At 37.9% G+C, this 21100-nt stretch overlaps 3 protein-coding genes across 3 annotated transcripts; all 3 read left to right on the top strand.

Moving 5' to 3' along the window:
* The first annotated feature begins 5768 nt into the window (after positions 1–5768).
* Positions 5769–12298, top strand: LOC102288719 (rano class II histocompatibility antigen, A beta chain). The gene is made up of 4 exons (XM_042227036.1): positions 5769–5876; positions 8767–9057; positions 9797–10075; positions 10280–12298. The coding sequence occupies exons 1-4, from the start codon at positions 5825–5827 to the stop codon at positions 10417–10419; spliced, it is 762 nt and encodes a 253-aa protein (XP_042082970.1). The 5' UTR covers positions 5769–5824; the 3' UTR covers positions 10420–12298.
* An 86-nt stretch (positions 12299–12384) lies between these two features.
* On the top strand, positions 12385–16704 carry LOC102308531 (rano class II histocompatibility antigen, A beta chain-like). The gene is made up of 4 exons (XM_042227035.1): positions 12385–12630; positions 13918–14208; positions 14737–15015; positions 15144–16704. Exons 1-4 carry the CDS (start codon positions 12576–12578, stop codon positions 15281–15283), a joined length of 765 nt encoding a protein of 254 aa, XP_042082969.1. The 5' UTR covers positions 12385–12575; the 3' UTR covers positions 15284–16704.
* Positions 16705–19155: 2451 nt separating this feature from the next.
* Positions 19156–20728, top strand: LOC102314619 (uncharacterized protein C20orf85 homolog). Its single transcript, XM_005938076.3, has 4 exons — positions 19156–19387; positions 19660–19741; positions 20260–20358; positions 20435–20728. The coding sequence occupies exons 1-4, from the start codon at positions 19329–19331 to the stop codon at positions 20567–20569; spliced, it is 375 nt and encodes a 124-aa protein (XP_005938138.2). The 5' UTR covers positions 19156–19328; the 3' UTR covers positions 20570–20728.
* The last annotated feature ends 372 nt before the right edge of the window (positions 20729–21100 follow it).

Below are 21100 nucleotides of genomic sequence, written 5' to 3' on the forward strand. Positions count from 1 at the left end.
AGAGAGAGAGAGAGAGAGAGAGAGAGAGAGAGAGAGAGAGAGAGAGAGAGAGAGAGAGAGAGAGAGAGAGAGAGAGAGAGAGAGAGAGAGAAGCAGTCTGTTTATGAGCTTTCTGGGACAAGAACACTGATAGTGCTGCACCGACTGTATTCATCAATAACAGTGACTTGGTGAACAGCTGACACTGTTATTTTTCAGAGGTCTCTGTGTATCTCTGACCAGTGCCTGTACAATGTTTTAAATAAATGAGAGACCTTTATTTTCCAACTCATTTCCTCACCTTGCAAAACAAATGCATGTTCAGCAGATCACCGTTTCACTTTACAGTACCTGGTTTCTGTTTTTGCTCAAGTTAAAAGCCAGCAACAAAACTTGGGTGGAAAGGATGAAAAGGCTGTGATTGTGGAAAATTTCTTTCTTTACAATCAAAAACTCAGATGTTTTGTGTCACTATCAGCATGAGGTGGCTGGGTTGCTTACGAGTGCAAACATCACTGAACACAATGTCTTTGAGCTATTATGTCATCATCTATGCAACAAGAGTATACAGTGTATATATCATGGAAACATTCACTAACAAGGCAAATTGGCACAAACAGATATGCTATCTCCAGTTTTGCCTGTGGTGTGGTTGGCAGCGTGCTAACTGGTGAAGACAGTCAACACCTCATATCAGATATCCTGCTCACATTTGCCATGTGTGCCACCAAAATGAGAGACTGCAGGTTGTTTAGGTGCTTTTCTACTATTAGCAAAGATCTACACTAACAAAGCAAAAATAGATTAATAAATGTCCCAGTTTTTAACTCTAGCCCTGCAGTAGACTGGGTGTTCCCTGCCTTTCAATCTATGGAAACTGAGAGGCCTCCAACCCTGAATAACACAAGGGGTTAGAAAAACAGCTGGCTGGTTTAACTAATATATGTGTATATATATATATATATATATTAATATATGTCACTGAGTGGTGAGAGAATGAAAGTGATTGAATAGTTTTATCTGTAAAGAAAGAAGGTCCAGATAAGGCAGGATGGATTTATGAGCTACAGACAGCTAATCAGTTGAAAAGACCAGTGACTTAAAGATCAAATCAAATACCTTCTGATGGCTGAGCACTGCAGCATTGCTGCAGGAATAGCAAATGAGCTAAAAAGAGAAAATGAACAAAAACTGCAAAGACCAAAGTGAAAAAGGGGAGTTTTCCTAATAAACATAGCTTACAAAAAGACACATTTACATAGTATTACTACTCGTCCTGCAGTGTAGATATCAGAAGTATTTAGCTGAAATCAGGTACCAAGTAGAATGACCTAAATCAAGCATTTTGATTGCTGGGAATGATGTTTGTATATTTCTGGTGATCAACAAAATGTCTTTTCTGTCTTTTCACCAAAGAGACTACAAAAAAGATACATAATAAATCATTTGTAAAACGCAAGAAAGACCTTTGCAAGTTAAAATTTCTAAAAGGATCTGTTGGGTGGCATGTGTCAAAGGTGTGTCAGAGCGTCACCAGAGTGACAGCAGCCGATAGAAAACAGACTGAAATGTGTCATTCAGGCTCGGTCTGAACTGTTCAGTGCGTGAGTCGAACTCTACAGCAAACAGCAGCTGCATCAGAGGGGGTTAAAGTACCAAGTGCACTGACGTAAAGGCACACACCCGATAGCACTGGGGGTCTTTGTTGAGAAAACACTATTTGTCAAAGGTGCAGTAATGAGTGACAACAGAGAAGATTTTGGAAAAGATATTCAAATTAAATGGTCATTTCCAGGTATAGAGAAAAGGCCTTCTGTAATGCCTCCTGTATGACTTTGTATTATTTTTCTTTGAATTTTTAGTGGGAGTGTCAAGCATACTGGCCTCAGACCAGAGTCAAGCAGCTACAGGGTTGATTTCAGCCCATTGGATGGCTTAGCAAAGTGGGACCCTGTCCTGGACCTCTGATTTATTTCTTTGGAATTATGAGATACTTATGTTCAAGTTCTTGAGTGCCTTTAAACTTCGTTATTTCTATTTCTTGGTCCTTGTTTGATTATGTTAGTTCCTCTTTTCCCTGTCCAGTCTGTGCCAGTCTCATCTTTGTCTTGCACAATGTATCCCTTCCTGTTCCCATAATTATCTGTGTTTTATCCTTCTGTCTCCCCCTCTTTCCCGTCTCTGTCTTAAGTTTGTATGTCTTAGTCACTTCCTATTTTATTTTGACAGTTCCTTGTCTTGTGTGAATCACGCTCAGTTTTGTTTCCCCTGTTTCGTCAGTTAGATTTTGTTCAGCTGAGTTCACAGGTGTGCTCACACTGCCCACAATTCCCTCCTGTGTATATATTATCTGCTTTCAGTTCTTTGTAGTCTCCACTCAGATGGTGTGTGAATGGCTGTCTATTAAACCTTAAGTCAGTTTTGATATTTTGATATTACATCACCATTTTGAAAATTAAATGTTGTCCTTACATACTTTAATATTTATTTTGATTTTAACTGCTATTAAGGTCATTTAATTGTTTCATTTTATTTCAGCTATTGGGCCTTGAATCTTTCCTCCTTGATGGTGTGGTGGATGCAATAAGCTGCTGCTGCTGCTTATTTTTGGTGTCTCCTTTCAGAATCAGGCTGTGTAATACTAACTGTGTTAGTGCAGATGGTTGCATGTGCTGTCCGGGCAGAACACATTTAGGACTGAACACCCTGCTCTTTCTCTGTCTCCCTCCATTACTTCTCCACTTCTTCTTACTTTTTTAGACCACACAATACTGCGCATTCAAGCGGCCACTCACTTAGCTTAACCTTTAGCTGTTTTGTTACAAATTCTGTTAGCAAATATGATTTCCCACTGCATTTCTTTTGTTCTGGTATAAGGCTGGCAGAGTCTGTAATTGCAAAAAGGAGAAAAAAAAGACATTGCATTCTCAAAAGGTAAGAGAGATGATTGTTGCAGTACTGTAAATTTAGCTGCAGTGATGAAAAAAAGGTGATTTGTTTCATTAGAAATCTCCCACTTTGTGATGTTAGCTGTCTTATAAGTTCATGACTTTGAATGATAAGTTCATTCAAAGTTACAATCAGAAAAATCACCATGATTTTTTTATGTCGTTTAATTTTCGTCTTAGAAATTTCCAGTTAACGTAATCCCACTAACTGCGTGTCTTTGTACTACAGGAGGAAGCCTGGAGTACCCGGAGACAACCCATGCAGACACAGGGAGAACATGCAAACTCCCAAAGGTTAGTAAAAACAAATGATTTACTAACAGCATGTCTTTGTAATGAAGTATTGGAAGTAGATTTGGTGTCTGCAGTGAATATTTGGTCCACATAATGAATATTTGGTCCATATAATGACATATATTAGAACCATATAAGGACATTGCATCAGTAATGTGAAATCTAAATTTATTTATTTTTAATGTAAATTTGATAGCCTGATGTGGATGAGTCAAAATAATTCGCACCACCAATGACTCATTGGTCTAGAATTCAAAAGTGGAAAATATTAATGAACACAAACCAAAAGCGTGCATATGAGAGAGGACAGATGAAAAATAAGCATCAATAGATTATAAGGTTGCAACTATTTTAAGGACTCATATGAAACTGCATTAAATGCTGATCTGCTTTCTTAATTGTTCAATGTCTAATCTCTTGATGGTTTGTGGATCAGTTTCCCATAACTGCTCTTGTACTCTAGAGTTGGTGAACTTTGTATCATCAAAACAGAGCCCTACACTAGACAGGCAATCAGCATACCCACATTTAAAAAGTATATATTTTAGCTCTAGTATATATAGAACTGAACTTAAAGCAGTATATACTTTAATATACTGCAAGTTTAGTATTCTTTATATACAAAAAGAGTGCAGTTTTAAACAGCTGAAGTAAGCCAAACGTTTGCACTGAGGAAGCATTATGCTCCTTGTTATTTTTAGAATTCAATAAAACATGTGAGATGTGAAAACTGAGATGAAGGGCTTCTTAGTCAAAGTCAGAATCCAAAAACTGAGCCCTGGTGCATAAAGCGCAAAAGAGAGAGCTAAAACCATGAGATAAATAAAAAGTTGATCTTACTTTTTGAAAGGTCAGCAGTGACATCTGGTGGCCTTAAATAGGAGTTGCACATTTTAAGAGAATCACTGGTTTTAATCAATGGATAAAAAGGAGGCTTCCATAACTTACAAAAAGAGTCATTTCTTCGGAACACTAGGCCTAAATAAAGTCACTACCTCTTATCACAGATTTACTCATTGTTTTCCAATAGATCAATATCTCTGTTTTCAGTGAGTATGAATTTCATTTGTAGACCTATAGACCTGTTATTGTATCCAAAAACTGCAGAAAAATCATTTGCAGCATTTGTTTCTGCTCTGCTCAAGCAGAGATCTAATACAGAGACTAACCAGACATGTACCTCAGAGCAGGCAGATATTGAGGGAACTTTTATTTGACTTTTTATGGGGATGAATCTTCTATTGGGGATGAAAACAGAAGCCATTTATATGGATACACCGTAATAACATGGGAATGGCTGGTGATATTAAAGTCCTGTTTGTGGCACATTAGTATATGTGAGGGGGCAAACTCCTCAAGATGTGTGGTGACCATGGTGGCCATTTAGAAGTCGGCCATCTTGGATACAACTTTTGTTTTTTCAATAGGATGAGGGCCATGTGACACATCAAACTTATTGGTAATGTCACAAGAAAAACAATGGTGTGCTTGGTTTCTCCCGTACTCCATATTATCCATTGCTGATCTACACATCTCTTGCTCTCACCAATGTCACGACATACACAAGTGCCATAAGACACTCTCACAAACAAAATCTCGGTTTTGTAATGCAGTAATGCAGCATGCTCATGGGAAAGTAACATTAATCTAATTACTTTTTTTGCAACAGTAATCTCTTACTTTACTCGTTACTTGAAAAAGGTAATCGGATCACAGTAACACGTTACTTTTAACTCGTTACTGCCCATCTTTGCAGGTAAGCATCCTTAATTTTTCTACAGAATGTAGTTTTCTTTAGATTTTACCTTTTCCAGAAATCCATATATCTCATACATCACCAGAAATACATTCTAGAAACTACCAGAGACGGGAAACTGGAGCACCAACAGCAGTTAAACATGAGTTGAATTTAGGGTAATTATCAATACAGGAATGACAACAATCTATTGGAAAGGCAGTCCTTAAATCCACAGTGCTAGTGAGAAGATGAGCGACAGGCGTGGCAGCTAACCCGAGGATGTTGCAGGAGCCAAGAGGAGGCGAGACTACTGCACTCACCGACACACTTCTGCCCACTTCCCACTTCTCAGAGAGAAAAAGAGGAACAGTCTTTCTTTCAGCTTGACAGCTATTGCTTTCACATTCTTGTTAGTGTTAATTACAGCTGCTGTGAGAAGTCAAACTGTTTTTCATGATCTGGATTTTTTTCACTTGTTCATTATGAGTTTATGATCATGAGTGAGTGACTGTTTGAGGTCAACAAAGAATCCCTGTGAGTGTCTAAACGCAACGTTACAGTTTATAGCAGGTATAAATAGAAAACAAAAATAAATGCACAGACATTTTAAAAAGGGCTCTTTACATTTATTTTCCTCAGCCGGTTGTTTCATTTGTGAAAGTTTTTTAAAACGCTTTTACCGTTGCAAATCGTCGGTGTATAAACAGATTTTAAGGAGAAATGCCTGGAATAATAGATAATGAAACAGCACCAGGTTCAGAGTGAACTGAAAGTGTAAGTGTATCTGAAAGGAAAGAGTCGTTCTCAAACGCCACAGCGGTTGGTTTAAAAACCAGCAACAGGGGTGCCTCATTCTGGTTTCAGCATGACCCGCTTCAAGTACTTGCTTCTGTGTTTCTTCTCTTTATTTATGGTTGGTGAGTATTTTTGCTATTTACATGAAGCACATTTTCAAAGGTTACTATATACTACAGGGTATAGTATATAGTACAAGGTTATGACTGTGCTGCACTTTATATGCTAACCTTAATATGACCACAAAGTCCAGTGTTTACACAGTGCTGGTGTACATGCTGTACTTTGTGCCATACGTCTTTTACGTTAACATAGTGGATTTATTTGAATGGAAGCAGACAATAAATTTCAGTTGTGTGGCTCTGTGATCACAAACGTTGTTATCACAATTCGTAACAACAGCACAAGACAGCATTTCTGCTCAGGTCAAGTTCCCCATTTAGATGTTTGAATTTGGGGAAATGAAACAATCTAAAGCTAAATCAAATTGACTCTAGTCTAAGTAAATACATCAACTTTTATACACTGGCCACAAGATTTTTACATGAAGTCTCATTGGTGTGCAGTGTTTTCTTCAGTAATGTTGTCAAAACGCAGTTTGAAAAACTTTAGTTTTAGGTTTAGCACGTATAATGTTTCAGATTGATTTAGCTAATGCTACATTCACATCAGTAACCTCACATGTTCTGTCTATTTTCCTCTACGCAACATTAACCAATTATGTCCTTCTCTTTCCACCCAGTCTGCGTCCATTCTTGTCCATAGTCTCGTTACCTCCCGCCTTGACTATTGTAATTCTCTCTTGCATGGTCTCCCCCAAAAATCCCTCCATAAGCTTTAACTGGTTCAAAACTGCTGTCAGAATCCCTTTCTACCAGCACATCACCCAAATCCTTCAGGAACTTCATTGGCTCCCTGTAAAATTCCCAATAGTGTACAAGCTTCTTCTGCTCTCCTTCAAGGCCCTTCATAACTTTGCTCCTTCTTACCTTTCTGACCTCTTAAGCACTACTTCTTCTAGTTCACATTTCTGTATAGCTGCATATCTCATATTTCTGTATAGTTTTTTTATTCATATTCTGTATAGTTTTTCATATTTAACTCTGTTCATAGCCTGTTCATAGCTTGTACTCACTACAGCCTGTACATACTTATAGTTATAGCATATTCATAACATACTTCATACCGTGTGCATTATAACATACCTTAATAGACCCATTTCTGTAATATACTCACATATCTATATTATTGCTAATATATATTTGTAATATATCTATATCATGGCTAAAGCACTTCTGGATGGATGCAAACTGCATTTCGTTGCCTTGTACCTGTGACATGTGCAGTGACAATAAAGTTGAATTCTATTCTATTCTATTCTATTCTATTCTATTCTATTCTTCTGCCCATTCACTTCGATCTTCTTCTTCTTCTATCTAGCTGGCTTTGCCTTCTTTATGTATTTCAGGGCTATGCGAAGCAGAGCTTTCAGCTGCTCTGCCTGTGGAACTTTCTACCCCCAGATTAAAGAAACATTGGTTCTCTCCCCCATTTTAAATCTCAACTCAAAACCTGAATCAAGATTTAAAATGTGGGAGAGAACCCAAAAATCTGTTCATATCTGCACATTCACCGTGAACTTATTGTTTATTTGATCTTGTGTTTAATTTCATTTATTTTCTTATTGTTCTTCATTTTTTCATTGTTCTATGTGTTTTATTCTATTGTTAAGTGTCCTTAGGTGTCTTGAAAGGTGCTTTTGAATAAAATTTATTATTATTATTACTATTATTACTATTAAAAAGAAGCTTCGCAGTTCACACATTTTGCAAAGCCACACAGAAGGCCAAATCTGACACTTTGTGTTGTCTGTAGCAAAGTCAGGGCTGATTGACTGGCTTTCCTGTTCTTATCTACAGGAATTCATAAAATGAAGAAACAGATACCGTCACATTGGACATTATGTTTACACAAAAGAAGTTTCAATGTGAACATTTTCAAAATGATCAAGTGACTCCGCCTGCAAATTCAAAACTCATTCATTACCAGAGAGCTATGGCGTTATTTTTGTGCCACTATTCTGAGCGCAAGTAAAAAAAAAAATTGCAGGTGCAAGTGTTGCATTTTGAGGAGAATTTTAATTTAAGCGAAGAAAAGCTAAATTTGAGTGAACAAAAATCATTGCTGGGTGCAAAAAATGTATTTCAGTGTTTGCTATTATCCACACACACACAATAGCAGCTCCTCTCGCTCAGTTTTTGCATTTGCGCTTGCTTGCAATGTGTTGCTCGCGCTCTCAACATTTCTGCCCATGCGCGTTCAGCTCTTTCTGTACACCGTTATATTTGTGCCACAAAACCAGCCAATCGCAGACTTGGATGCAAAAAAAAATCTGATTGGCTGTTCTTGTCTCCAATCAGCTCGAAATGACGAAATGCAATATCCCAGAATCCATTTCGTCCAAAACTCAAACGAGGCAGTGGCGGAGTTTGAAATATTTCTCTTTCTGGGTCACAAAATAAACTTAATTCATTCCGCACGCAGCAATGAATTTTGTTCACTCAAATTGAGCTTTTCTTTGCTCAAAATAAATTTCTCCTCAAAATGCAACACTTGCACCTGCATTTTTTTTTTACGTGCGCTCAGAATAGTGGCACAAAAATAACGCCATAGAGAGCGAGCTTTAGTTCCTTTTATACTGGCAAAAAAAATCTAAATTTGATTGATGAAAATACTACATTGAACAGAGTGTGACCTGGATTTACTTGTCCAACCCAGTGGGACAATACCTGAGCAAATGAGTGAAAAGCAACTTTTGAATCTGCTTTTCAAGAGCACAGCTGCACAAGCTCCCTGCTGAAAGGAGGCCTTATCTTTTCTACATGTGAGGAAGCACTCTTTTGGCTGGAAGCTTTGCTGAGGGTTGAACTACTCTGAGCTTGAAAGTGCAATTAAGGCACAGAAAGACAAATCTGTGTCAATTTTTGATTAACCTTTTCTTTTCCTTTTTAGATTGCTCCATTAATGAAGATGGCTACTTCATGTTTGCTGATTTTTGGTGTGCTGTGCACTCCAGAGACCCGAAGACAGTGGAGTATCTGATCGACTGGTATTTTAACAAAGAGTTTACGATGCAGTACAACAGCACAGTCGGCAACTGGACGGGCCTCACTCCAGCTGGATTAATCACAGCATCTCGGTTTAATGAAGACAGCGCTGACATTCTGCAGAGAAAAGTGGAGAAACAGCTGATATGTGTCGATAATGTTGATGTAGTATTCAACATAACTGTGGAAAACATGGGTGAATATTCAAATACTAGATGTATGCGTTGCTATCAGTACAGAGAATATTATATATATAAAATACAAACATTTTCTTCCAAATACAAAAAAAAAATCATGCAATGTGTTACAGTGTTTAATGACAGGAATTACCGTATAATGATAAAGCACTAAACCAAAACACTTGGACAATCTTAAACCTTCCTTTTTTGAAATGACCTTTTCTTTAGTATAGGAAGTAAACATATTACTCCTTTCTGTATTTAAAAGGGCTAAATTACCAAACAAATGATCCCAAATTACAGTGCAAGGATCCATTTATGTAGTTTATCATCTTAAAGCAGCAGAACAAATATGGGTGTAATAACCCTCCTATTTTACAATCATTATTGTAACAGTAATACAGCAATTATACTCTAACATTTCAACTGAAGAGCAAAACCCCAAACCGTGAACAGGACTATAAATGATAGCACGAGCCTAAAACTAAACACTTCCATTAGTACTTTATGATTTGCTTGGCCGTGATTCTCCCTTAATACCTTTATTTCAAGTACCTGATAAAAATGTTCAATTTTTCTTTTTTTGCATTTAAAAAAAGAATTAAGTGCATTTTCAAAGACTATTGTTTTAGATTTAATTGTTTCATGACAATTTTGAATTATATCAAACCAGGCATCACATTGCAACATTGTAAGAATCATTGGTTTACAGAATGATGAATTTCATCATTAAAGCTGTTGACCTTCTGATTTCAGCTGCACCCAGCATGACTCTCCAGGAGGGAGACCACACTTCCAGCCATGACACAATACTCGTGTGCAGCGTTTATGACTTCTACCCCGAACACATCCTTGTGACTTGGTACCTGAATGGTCAGGAAGTGACTGAGGGTGTGACCATAAGTGAAGTGATGACAAATGGAGACTGTACCTATCAGGTTCACTCTTATCTGGAGTGCACACCTATCCTCAAGGACAGAGTCACCTGTACGGTAGAGCATGTTAGCCTAAAGGAGCCCAAGAGTTCTTACTGGGGTGAGGACAGACAAGATCATTTTAGTCATGTGCTGTTTGCATTTTTTTATAAATTCACAGAGTCCTTTTTTTATTTAAGCACTGCATTATTAACTAGTATATATATTAATATATATATATATATATATATATATATATATATATATATATATAAGCACTGTATTATCAATCATTATGAATATGTGTCCTGGTGTTTTGTTGCAGATTCTTCCTTGAAACAGTCCGACGGGAGTTTTCTAACTGGAGGAGTTTGTGCTTTGCTCTTGGGAGCATTAGTTTTGTCTTTGGGGCTGATCTATTACAGAAGAAAGTCCTCTGATCCAACATTTTTAAATACTCTATAAACTAAATCTACATATAATGATTTAAAAAAACAAAGAGAAAATTAAAATCTCGCCTTTTTTAACTTTATTACAGATATGTTGTTACAGAGTTTTTGTGGGTTTTTTTGTTTTGCTTTGTTTTTTTAGTTCTTGTGTGCAGCGCTCTGATGCATTTTTAAGGGAAGTTTAAAAAAAATTAAAAAATAAAGTAAAGATATTATAAGTGATGTAAGTAAGTACTTACTACTTAATAGTTATATGTTATGAATTGAATTTTATTTTTTACACATAATGATTTGTGTTATGTCTGTGAAGGTTCTCAGTCATCCAGGTCATCGTAGTCAAAGGAGCTTGCAAAGAAAAGCGGCTGGACTTCTTTAAGTTGCTTGAAGACGTTTCACCTCTCATCCGAGAAGCTTCTTCAGTTCAGATTTTGTGTTATAAAATACACCCCAATTTAATCACTGTCCATTTACATTTTTTCTTTGCAATTTGAACTTTCTGTGAAAAAATGTTATGTACAACTTTCAAAGCACAAGAACAGATCTCGTTGTTTGTTTCATTAGTGTTTTCCGTGTAGCTTCACAAACACTGACATTATATCACATTTAAGAGTTGATTATAAATGCATTTGCAAGATGGGCATAGCTTTTGAGCCTGAAGTGTCTGAAAACTGCATTATTTTTAATGGACAGTAGGGGGCAGTCCATCAGCACAGGAAAAAGAATGTAATTTTGTCTTCTTCAAAGATAAGACAGATGATTATTGCAGTAAAAAACTGATTGCATATTTAGATGCCTGACTGTTTTAAAGTTGCAAGCAAAGGCATCACAGTGATGATTTCACGTAGTTTTTCTTTTGTCAGAGACACCCCAAAATTGCATAGCGTATACCGAGTTTAAAGACTGATTCATTCAGAAAAATTACCTCCACAATATGAATGAATCAAATCAACCGTACACCTCTGTCATAGTGTCTTTATATATGTACTGATATGCAGTACATGACTATGATATGCACTGATATTCTTTTGTCGACTTCCTCACATACTACCACACGTTCCTCTTTTGTCACCCTATCACATGCTTTCTTGAGATCCCAAAGACACAATGCAGTTCTCCATTAACAATCTCCAAACAAACAGCAGGAGGTTCATTCTTTTTTCCCATGAATCCATGTTGCTGTTTGTTTATTGGCAACTTCTCTCTTAAGCTAGTTTCAACAATTCCTACCCATATTTTCATTGGATGGGTGAAGAACTTAATGCATCAGTAGATACTACAGCTTTAGGCATATCATTTTTTGTTTGTTGGTTTCATCTGTACCACTAAACCTCTTCTCCACCACTAAACTTGGTGAAATTGTGTCGAACAATCTAGTTAACCACACTTTCATAGATCCATACCTCCACAGGTACATCCTACACTGTCTTTACTCCATCAAATCTCCTCTTCCTCTCATTTTATTCATTCATCAGCTCCTCAAAATACCCCTTTCACCAACTCAACATGTTTCTCACTTGCAGTCCCATCTCTATCCCTAATCACCCAAACCAGTCTGATCCAGCCACACTGATCCAAATGTGATTAACAAAGATTTTACACCAAATGTCCTTCATGGCACAACCCTCCACTTGTATCCCAGTTTAGGACCACTTATAGGAATACACTGGCTCGTTTTTTGTGCTTTCTTCTTTTACCCCGACAACTGCTGCTTTCAAATTGTTGTTACTGGTGGTTACAATGTGGTGTGAGACGTCTGAATGTTTTTCATGAACTGGTTCATATAAGTTTGTAGTCAATGACTGCCTGTAAAAAAAAAAAAACAATCACCATGAATGCCTCATTACAATTTTTAGCAGATAAAACTAGAAAAATGAATTAAATGCATATGAATTTCACTTTTTTTTTTAATTCTTCAGTGCAATTCTTCAAAGTACTTCAGTGTATTGTTATACATTTTTAAGGTTGTTAAACTGCTTGCACTGTTACACAGTAATGTTTATTAAAACAATTTTAGGAGAAATGTCTGGAAAGAAATAGTGAACAGAACAAAATGTGGATCGGAGTGAACTGAAACTCTAAGTGTAGCTGAAAGAACAGACTCGCTCAAAAACTGCACACAGGCTGGTTTGTAATTGAATTCGTGCCTCAGTCACGCCTCATTTTGGTTTCAACATGAACCGCTTCAGGTACCTGCTGCTGCTATGTTTCCTCTCTCCACTTGTGGTGGGTGAGTAATTCTTTATTTTTATCTATAGATATCAAGTCACATATACATTGTACGTCATTTTTAAGTGTTTTTCATTTCATGCAGTAGTAGTGACAGTTTCAACATCTGCACGGCCATTTGATCGATTTGTAAAATGTATAAACCTGTCCTTTAGCATTTTTGGATCACATTTAAAGGCATGCAATCAATAAGACTTTACACATATGCAGCTCTGAGGAACACATTAGTGCAGCATCAACGTAAAATAACTACGTGTTTAGCAGGTACAGTGTTTAAAACCCAAATTTTGATGGTAGTTCATTCAGTTATGGTGTATTTCAGTCTAAACCACTGGTGTCAAACTCACTGTCATTCATAAGGGACCAAATGCGATCTCTAATGGGCTGAATCTACAAAACAATTGCATGAAAACCCATTAAAATATTGTGCTTTTCCTTTTATCTTAAAAGATTTTATGAGTTTCAAAACACATAGAGGTCCGCTTAAGAAATATCAGCAATGTGTCTCACGTTTTCCACATCCCATCATTATTCAGTATCCGAAGAAACTTTTTTGCACAGCTTCTTGGCTTAATAGTATTTCTTTGTTAGTGAGACGACTATGCAACTGACAGTGATTCAGGCCTCTCACTCAGACTGGGTTAAAAAAATCATTGTCATGATGTGAAATGTTGCCGTTTCACACAAAGCTTCTCAGTACAAAGTGAAAAGTATATTTTATTTAAAAGTCCGGCTCAGGCAGTTACGTATATTTTCTATGCCTTATTCAGATGCACACTGACAGACTTTTCCATAATTACCTTAAAGAGAAGCTTAATACAATGCCACTGTGTACAGGAATCTATAAAATGAGGAAACGGTCAGTCTCGTGATGTACGTTACATCAACATAAAGGGGTTTTGAGTGTGAAGATTTTCTAATTTCCTATTAAAACACAGAGGGAGCCTTGTTGTTGTTGTTGTTGTTGTTCTTATCAGACTTTCATTAATGAACATAATAAACTGAACAGAGTGTGACTTGGATTTAACCTGTTCTATCCAATGTGAGAATATCTGAGCACAGCAGCAAAAACCAGTTTTGAATCTCAGCTTTTCAAGGGCACAGATGCACCAGCTCACTGATAAGAAAGAGAACTTGTCTCTTCTTACAGGGAACACCACCAGGTTGATAACAGTTCAGATTTAAATATGAGGAAGCTGTTTTGGCTGGAAACTTTGTTGAGGGTTGGCTGAGCTTGAAAATCTTGATTGTAGTAAATTTCTACAGCACTTCTTTCTTTTCCTTTCAGATTGCTCTGTTGATGAAGACGGCTACTTCATGTTTGCTGACTTTTGCTGTGTTATGCACTCCAGAGACCCGAAGACAGTGGAGTATCTGATCGATTGGTATTTTAACAAAGAGTTTACGATGCAGTACAACAGCACAGTCGGCAACTGGACGGGCCTCACTCCAGCTGGATTAATCACAGCATCTCAGTTTAATGAAGACAAATTTGATGTTGAGCAGAGAAAAGCAGAGAAACAACTGACTTGTGTCAATAATGTTGATGCAGTATTCAACGCAGTTCAGGAAAACATAGGTAAATATTCAAACACATTAAATTAGATAGTACTGTTAGTACTGGAAGTGCAGAGTTTTCTTCAAAATCTAATGGAAAAAATGTGACTTCTGACAGACAGTTTGCAAAATGTGCGCATCAACAAAGACCCTTCGAGCAGACAGTCCAGTTCATACAAGCCTGCAGAAACTTCTCGTACTTTCCGTTACAAGATCTCTCAGAGCAGGCACAACACCATTCATTTCCTCTTGCAAAGCTTTTCACAATAAAACAAGATAGTTGTACAATGAATGCTATATAATGCAAATGCTCTTTTAAGGAATTTCAAAACATTTTCTAAATACATTAACCATCAATATTTCATATGGATTATTACTATTTGATATGGATTTCAATGTTTTTTAATATTTCAAAACATTTTAATAGATGATATTTTTAACCTGGTTACAAACAAATACGTTGATTAACTAAAATAAATAACCAGTTATTTATCGCTGGTTTACAGAATGATGAATTTCATCATTAAAGCTGTTGACCTTCTGATTTCAGCTGCACCCAGCATGACTCTCCAGGAGGGAGACCACACTTCCAGCCATGACACAATACTCGTGTGCAGCGTTTATGACTTCTACCCCGAACACATCCTTGTGACTTGGTACCTGAATGGTCAGGAAGTGACTGAGGGTGTGACCATAAGTGAAGTGATGACAAATGGAGACTGTACCTATCAGGTTCACTCTTATCTGGAGTGCACACCTATCCTCAAGGACAGAGTCACCTGTACGGTAGAGCATGTTAGCCTAAAGGAGCCCAAGAGTTCTTACTGGGGTGAGGACAGACAAGATCATTTTAGTCATGTGCTGTTTGCATTTTTTTATAAATTCACAGAGTCCTTTTTTTATTTAAGCACTGCATTATTAACAGTTATGGATATCTCTGTTGGTGTTTTGTTGCAGACTCTTGCTTGAGACCATCTGAAAGGAGTTATCTAGCTGGAGGAGTTTGTGCTTTGATCTTTGGAGCATTAACTTTGTCTTTGGGACTGATCTATTACAGGAGAAAAACCTCTGATCCAAACTTGTCTGGTTCTCTATAAACTAATCATCTTAAACTATAAACTATCATCTTTTAATAAATCATCTCTAATAGTTGTTACAAAGCAAAATTAAATAACTCAACATAGAAGAAAACTTTGATAAGTATATTGTATATTTAAAAAGTAGCCTTGATCGATGAATCTTTAAAATTTTTACTTTATGTTTATGTAACATTACATTCAGTGACAGTTAATGTGACATAGTTAAATTCAGTTTTAATCACCATACAGCTGCATGTCACTTGTTTTATGTATGCAGCTACATAAAACAAGTGACACCATTACGGTCACTGTGAGCTTGCAATGTGAAAGTCACCTTGAAAAATTATGTCCAAATAGTTAAAGCTGTTAGGTAATTGTTCAGTAATGACTTTCTGACTTTGTGTAGTTAAATACACAGTTTAATTATTATTCTTTGCTGTATGAGCTTCTTGTTAAAAAGCTTCAGTGTATTTAATTGGTTCATATAAACCTTTGATTTGTTAGAATTTACCCCCATTAACCTATATTACACAATTACTTTAAAAGTTGTATCACACAGTTATGTTTTATCCTTTATTGCACACAGATATGTGTTGCAGAATAGTTTGGGATTTAAACTGTGTGACAGCCAGTGGGCTGGCCTTGTGTTTTGGTTTTTCTGTTGCCTGTTTCTTGCAGGTAGGTGGAGCTGACCCAATTATAGACGCAGCACACCTGAGAAGGCCAGTCCCAGCATATAAAGACATCTTGACTGAACCATGGGCGGCTGTCTCTCTCGGCCTGACACCCATCATGTTTATTTGAGGCTTCAGTTATGGCTGTTATATCATTTTAATTGTGTTTAAGTTTCTTCACCTTATGTTCATTAAATATATCTTACAGCCTTTAAAAGCCTGTGTGTGGTCTCCCACTTGCTTGGCACTTCCTTTGAGCCGGGTTGTGACAACTGTTACATTCAGACACTAACAATTATGACAGGGAGAAGCCTCTTCTCTGAGGAGTTTGAGGGGGAGTGTCTGCCTGGACTGGTGGTGGCACCAGACGGTACAAAACTTTAAGGCCAGACCAAAGCATGTCTATAAATTCAGGTGTTTTGGAGTTCTCTCTCTTTTCCCCCTCTTTCACCCTTCTCTGAGTCTACAGGCCAGACACCAACCTAGAACGGTGATGTGAGAAGTGCCATCTCCTTTTAGGGAGACAGGAGGGTGCAGGAGATGAAATGTGACCTAAAGTTTTCCTCCAACTTTAAATCTGTCATGTTAACATTCTGTTTCTGTCACACAAAGTAAAAGTGTTTACTGCCTGGGTGTGGCAGCCTTTGTCTCTCGGAGCATTGTGGAGAGGCGGGGGTCCATGGCATCATGTAAAACTCATCTGAAATTCTAACCGATTGATAATAAATTGTAAAAGCATATTTGTTTTCTCTCTTATAAAAATGAACATGGCAGATGTTAAAAACAGAGTTCAACCCTGAAAGTAAAAACAGCATTGATGTCAGTGCAGTTTTACAAACACTAATATGTAAAACGAAGAAGAAGAAGCAGCTAGTTTTAGCTGTTCCTTTTCACGAGTAATCACCACAGCAGGTATTTGATTTGGCAGAACTTTATGCCAGATGTCCTTGCTGGTGCACCCCTGAGATTGAGACTTCATTATTGATACAATTAAATGGCACTGGCTGGAGTAAGAAATATTATATTATTATATTATAAAGAAATATTATCGAAGCTCTGTTATCACTACTGTAAAAGATGGCCATTAGAGTTGTTTCCAGGTCTGAGGTCTTACCACTCATTTTAACCATTTTCCTCAAGTTTCTTATAAAGCCTAATAAAAACCAGCATGATAAAAAATTTGTACCGTATATTATGTGTGGTATCAGAAAGTCAACAGGCTTAAGGATAAGTTTGTAAACTGTGTGGGAATTTGAATTGTCAGAAGGCTTGTTAGTTTTTTAGTTGAGGCTAACTTCACAGACAGACATAAACTGTCCTCTATGTCTGCAATGTTGCCTTCTGGTAGTTCAATCCCCTCAGTTCTGACTACCTTCCCTCTCTTTGTTACCATCCGACTACACTTCTCCAGTCCGAACGACATTCCAATGTCATTGCTGTATAGCCTGGTAGTGTGGATCAGTGAATCGATGTCTCGTTCACTCTTGGCATACAGCTTGATGTCATCCATGTACAGGAGGTGGCTGACAACTGCTCCGTTCCGTAGTCGGTATCCGTAGCCAGTCTTGTTAATGATCTCACTGAGGGGGTTCAGGCCTATGCAGAACAGCAGTGGGGACAGAGCATCTCCTTGGTGACTTGTATATGATATATTATATGAATTATATAATAATATCGTATATATATATATATATATATACATGAAGACATGCACGGTATGTCACCGCAGATAGAGGAGGTGGCTGATATCCAGAAATCCTACCAGTGGCTGGACAAAGCTGGACTGAAAGACAGCACAGAGGCACTAATCATGGCAGCACAAGAACAAGCTCTGAGTACAAGATCCATAGAGGCTGGGGTCTATCACACCAGGCAAGACCCCAGGTGCAGGCTGTGTAAAGATGCCCCAGAGACAATCCAGCACATAACAGCAGGGTGCAAGATGCTAGCAGGCAAGGCATACATGGAACGCCATAACCAAGTGGCCGGCATAGTGTACAGGAACATCTGTGCCGAGTATAACCTGGAAGTCCCGAGGTCAAAATGGGAGATGCCCCCAAGGGTGGTGGAGAATGACCGAGCTAAGATCCTGTGGGACTTCCAGATACAGACGGACAAAATGGTGGTGGCTAACCAACCGGACATAGTGGTGGTAGACAAACAGAAGAAGACGGCCGTAGTGATCGATGTAGCGGTTCCGAATGACAGCAATATCAGGAAGAAGGAACACGAGAAGCTGGAGAAATACCAAGGGCTCAGAGAAGAGCTCGAGAGGATGTGGAGGGTGAAGGTAACGGTGGTCCCCGTGGTAATCGGAGCACTAGGTGCGGTGACTCCCAAGCTAGGCGAGTGGCTCCAGCAGATCCCGGGAATAACATCGGAGATCTCTGTCCAGAAGAGCGCAGTCCTGGGAACAGCTAAGATACTGCGCAGGACCCTCAAGCTCCCAGGCCTCTGGTAGAGGACCCGAGCTTGAAGGATAAACCGCCCGCAGGGGCGTGCTGGGTGTTATTTATATATATATATATATATATATATAATATTATATTAAATCTTATATGTACTATTATCCTAATATTTAATATATATAATATATATATATGTATATATATATGTGTGTGTATATGTATGTATATATGTGTGTGTATATGTATTAGTCACAGAGAGAAACACTTCAATTACACTATTATTTAATTACTTATTTAATTACTTTGTTGTGGTATAAATGGCCATGGGGGCGGTCTTTATCAGCAGGAAAAGTTGTAAAACTTACAAAAATACAGTTATGTCCAAAATGTATCCCCTTCTCCACATAGTCCAAAACTGCCCAGTGGACCAGATTGGATATTTTGCTGGGTAAATTCGGGGCCTTATGTTTGACACCTTTGCTCTAAACGTGACCTGCTCCCAACAAGTTATGTGTTCAGCATAAGTTACTTTAGTGATTAAGCCAGTTAAAACTTTCGTGACACAAAAAACGGTTACTTTAACTCCAACAGTAACTCGCTAGCTTATTAATCTGGCTTCTTGGTAGACCCCTGGGGTCACTTTAGCTCTTTGCAAGAACAGCATTTTATTTGAGAATGTTAGCATGCTCATGTTAGGTACTTAGCAGCTTAACCTAGTATGATACTAAAAACGAAATTGTCTGAGCTTGCAGCAACCCTCCAAGGCTTCATCCATCCCACTGTCACCACGGTTACACACACACTCACACACAGCCGCACGCACACAGAGAAATCTGCAGAGGTATATGTGTCAGGGAAACCTGTCTCCATGACCACAGTAAACAGGCCTATCAGCAAGGCTTACACACAGATGAAACATTATCTGGACAGAGCGAAAGAGGCCACACAGTCTGACACACGAACACTCGCTGGTCAGGAGAGATGGCAGAGCCGCAGCGAACATCTGAACCCATCAACTATATGCATCAGGATGAAATCTGGTAAATCATCACAGTATGTTATTTATGTTTGATTTTACTCAAATTTTATAAAAATATGTTCTTGCATATCTGCTGAGTTACTAGGAAGCTCTTCTTTGAGCAATGGCATGTAAAGCAGTCATCACTCTGACTGGAGTGAGACCTTCAGCTCTTTCTGGATTTGCAGACAGTGCTGAAACTGGAGGAACGACTTGTTTCTTTCCACTGGTGTATGATGCAGGGTACCACATATGATTAAAAAAAACCCAAACATATTTGTATTTGTGTGTTAGGAAAGCGCATGTAAAGGCTGAGAAACACTCGGCTGAAGTTTGGCCTAACAAGTGGGGCTTCCTGTCTGAAGCCTACAAGGAGGTAAAGACAGCCACAGATAGCACCACTCGTTTTATTGAATGAAGGGTGACCAGTGGAGCACAGGACCTTTAACACTTGTCCACTGGTTAGGGTACAATCATAGATCCCCTTCTAGTCCACAACATGTGGAAAAGAACTGACAGAAATTACAAGAAATACTCCCTCAAGTCAGACATCAGTTAAATGGACATCAAATAAAACTAAAGTAAAGGGGCCCCTCTCCTTTGGTGTCAGATTGCATTCTCTCATTAGGCTTTTTTTTTTCAAGCTTGATTTCTCAGTCAGATCCATCTTTTTTAAAACAAACACATACACACACACACACACACATAGTTTGAAATATCACGGAAAAGGGGGTGACTTTTTAGTGCCTATGTCTATCTTTTATATACAGTTAATTATTACAAACAGTCCCACAAATTACAAATCAAATGTTTAAATAAACACAACATTCATATTGTTTAAGGTCTCCGGATTCCACTTATGTGGATCTAACTTCTCTCTTATGTGTATTTTAGTATGAGGTGGAAAGTGTGAAGCTGAAGAAGGCAGTCAAAGTGGAGCTTCCCCAGCACCTGACTACACGGCCTCTGACCCCTCCAGAAAAATACATACATGTATGACCTGGCTATCTATCTGTTTATCTGTCTTTCTCATGTATCTGACAGGTTTTGGGGTTTTTTTTCCCTTCAGGTTAGCCCCTCACCTCCTGTTCCTCAGACAACTCAGGGCATGATTGGTTGGCGTTCAGGTCACTCACATCTCCAGCTGGAAAAGTACAACACAGTGCGTCATGGGAGGCGTAGTTTTTTGAAGGATTTGGGCTGACCTTTTATAGCTTGTATTTGAGTACTTAAGTCCTCGGCCACTGTTGTCTCACCTAATAAATGACTAATGACTGGAGCATATTTGGCATATTTCATGGTCTCTTTGACACTATTCCACATTAATAAAACAAATAAATCTTTTACAACTCTGACTTCAGACTCAGCGTAGGGCATAAATTTCGCCAGTTGAAGATCAACTACCACAGATGATGAGATGACAAGTGGTTTACAAAATTGTCCATTAATTGTCCATTGAAAATGTCCTTGAAAAAAAACCCAATGTATTATTTATTCTTCTAATTTCAATAATGTCCACTTGCATCAAGCTCAGGTTTTGTATAGTCCATTTTCTTTAAACTATCCCAAAATGATCTAACAAGACCATGCATGATGATTCTTCTTCTTTATATTTTTTATTGGCGGTTGGCAAACAGCAAAATGGTGCAATACCGCCACCAACTGGTGTGGAGTGTATACATGATGATATCCACTCATTCACAATGATACAAGATAAAAAAAAAAAAAAAAAAAA

The sequence above is a fragment of the Haplochromis burtoni genome, unplaced genomic scaffold (assembly GCF_018398535.1).
Source record: "Haplochromis burtoni strain Fernald_Lab_line unplaced genomic scaffold, NCSU_Asbu1 Contig_239, whole genome shotgun sequence".
Lineage (NCBI taxonomy): Eukaryota > Metazoa > Chordata > Actinopteri > Cichliformes > Cichlidae > Haplochromis > Haplochromis burtoni.

Bases quoted from the DNA above. Each gene is read 5' to 3' on its own strand.
- LOC102288719 (XM_042227036.1), top strand. From the start codon at position 5,825: ATGACCCGCTTCAAGTACTTGCTTCTGTGTTTCTTCTCTTTATTTATG. The intron at 9,058-9,796 runs GTGAATATTCAA...TTCTGATTTCAG, and splicing joins CATAACTGTGGAAAACATGG to CTGCACCCAGCATGACTCTC. The intron at 10,076-10,279 runs GTGAGGACAGAC...GTTTTGTTGCAG, and splicing joins GCCCAAGAGTTCTTACTGGG to ATTCTTCCTTGAAACAGTCC.
- LOC102314619 (XM_005938076.3), top strand. From the start codon at position 19,329: ATGGCAGAGCCGCAGCGAACATCTGAACCCATCAACTATATGCATCAG. The intron at 19,388-19,659 runs GTAAATCATCAC...TTTGTGTGTTAG, and splicing joins ATGCATCAGGATGAAATCTG to GAAAGCGCATGTAAAGGCTG. The intron at 20,359-20,434 runs GTATGACCTGGC...TTTTCCCTTCAG, and splicing joins CTCCAGAAAAATACATACAT to GTTAGCCCCTCACCTCCTGT.
- LOC102308531 (XM_042227035.1), top strand. From the start codon at position 12,576: ATGAACCGCTTCAGGTACCTGCTGCTGCTATGTTTCCTCTCTCCACTT. The intron at 12,631-13,917 runs GTGAGTAATTCT...TTTTCCTTTCAG, and splicing joins CCTCTCTCCACTTGTGGTGG to ATTGCTCTGTTGATGAAGAC. The intron at 15,016-15,143 runs GTGAGGACAGAC...GTTTTGTTGCAG, and splicing joins GCCCAAGAGTTCTTACTGGG to ACTCTTGCTTGAGACCATCT.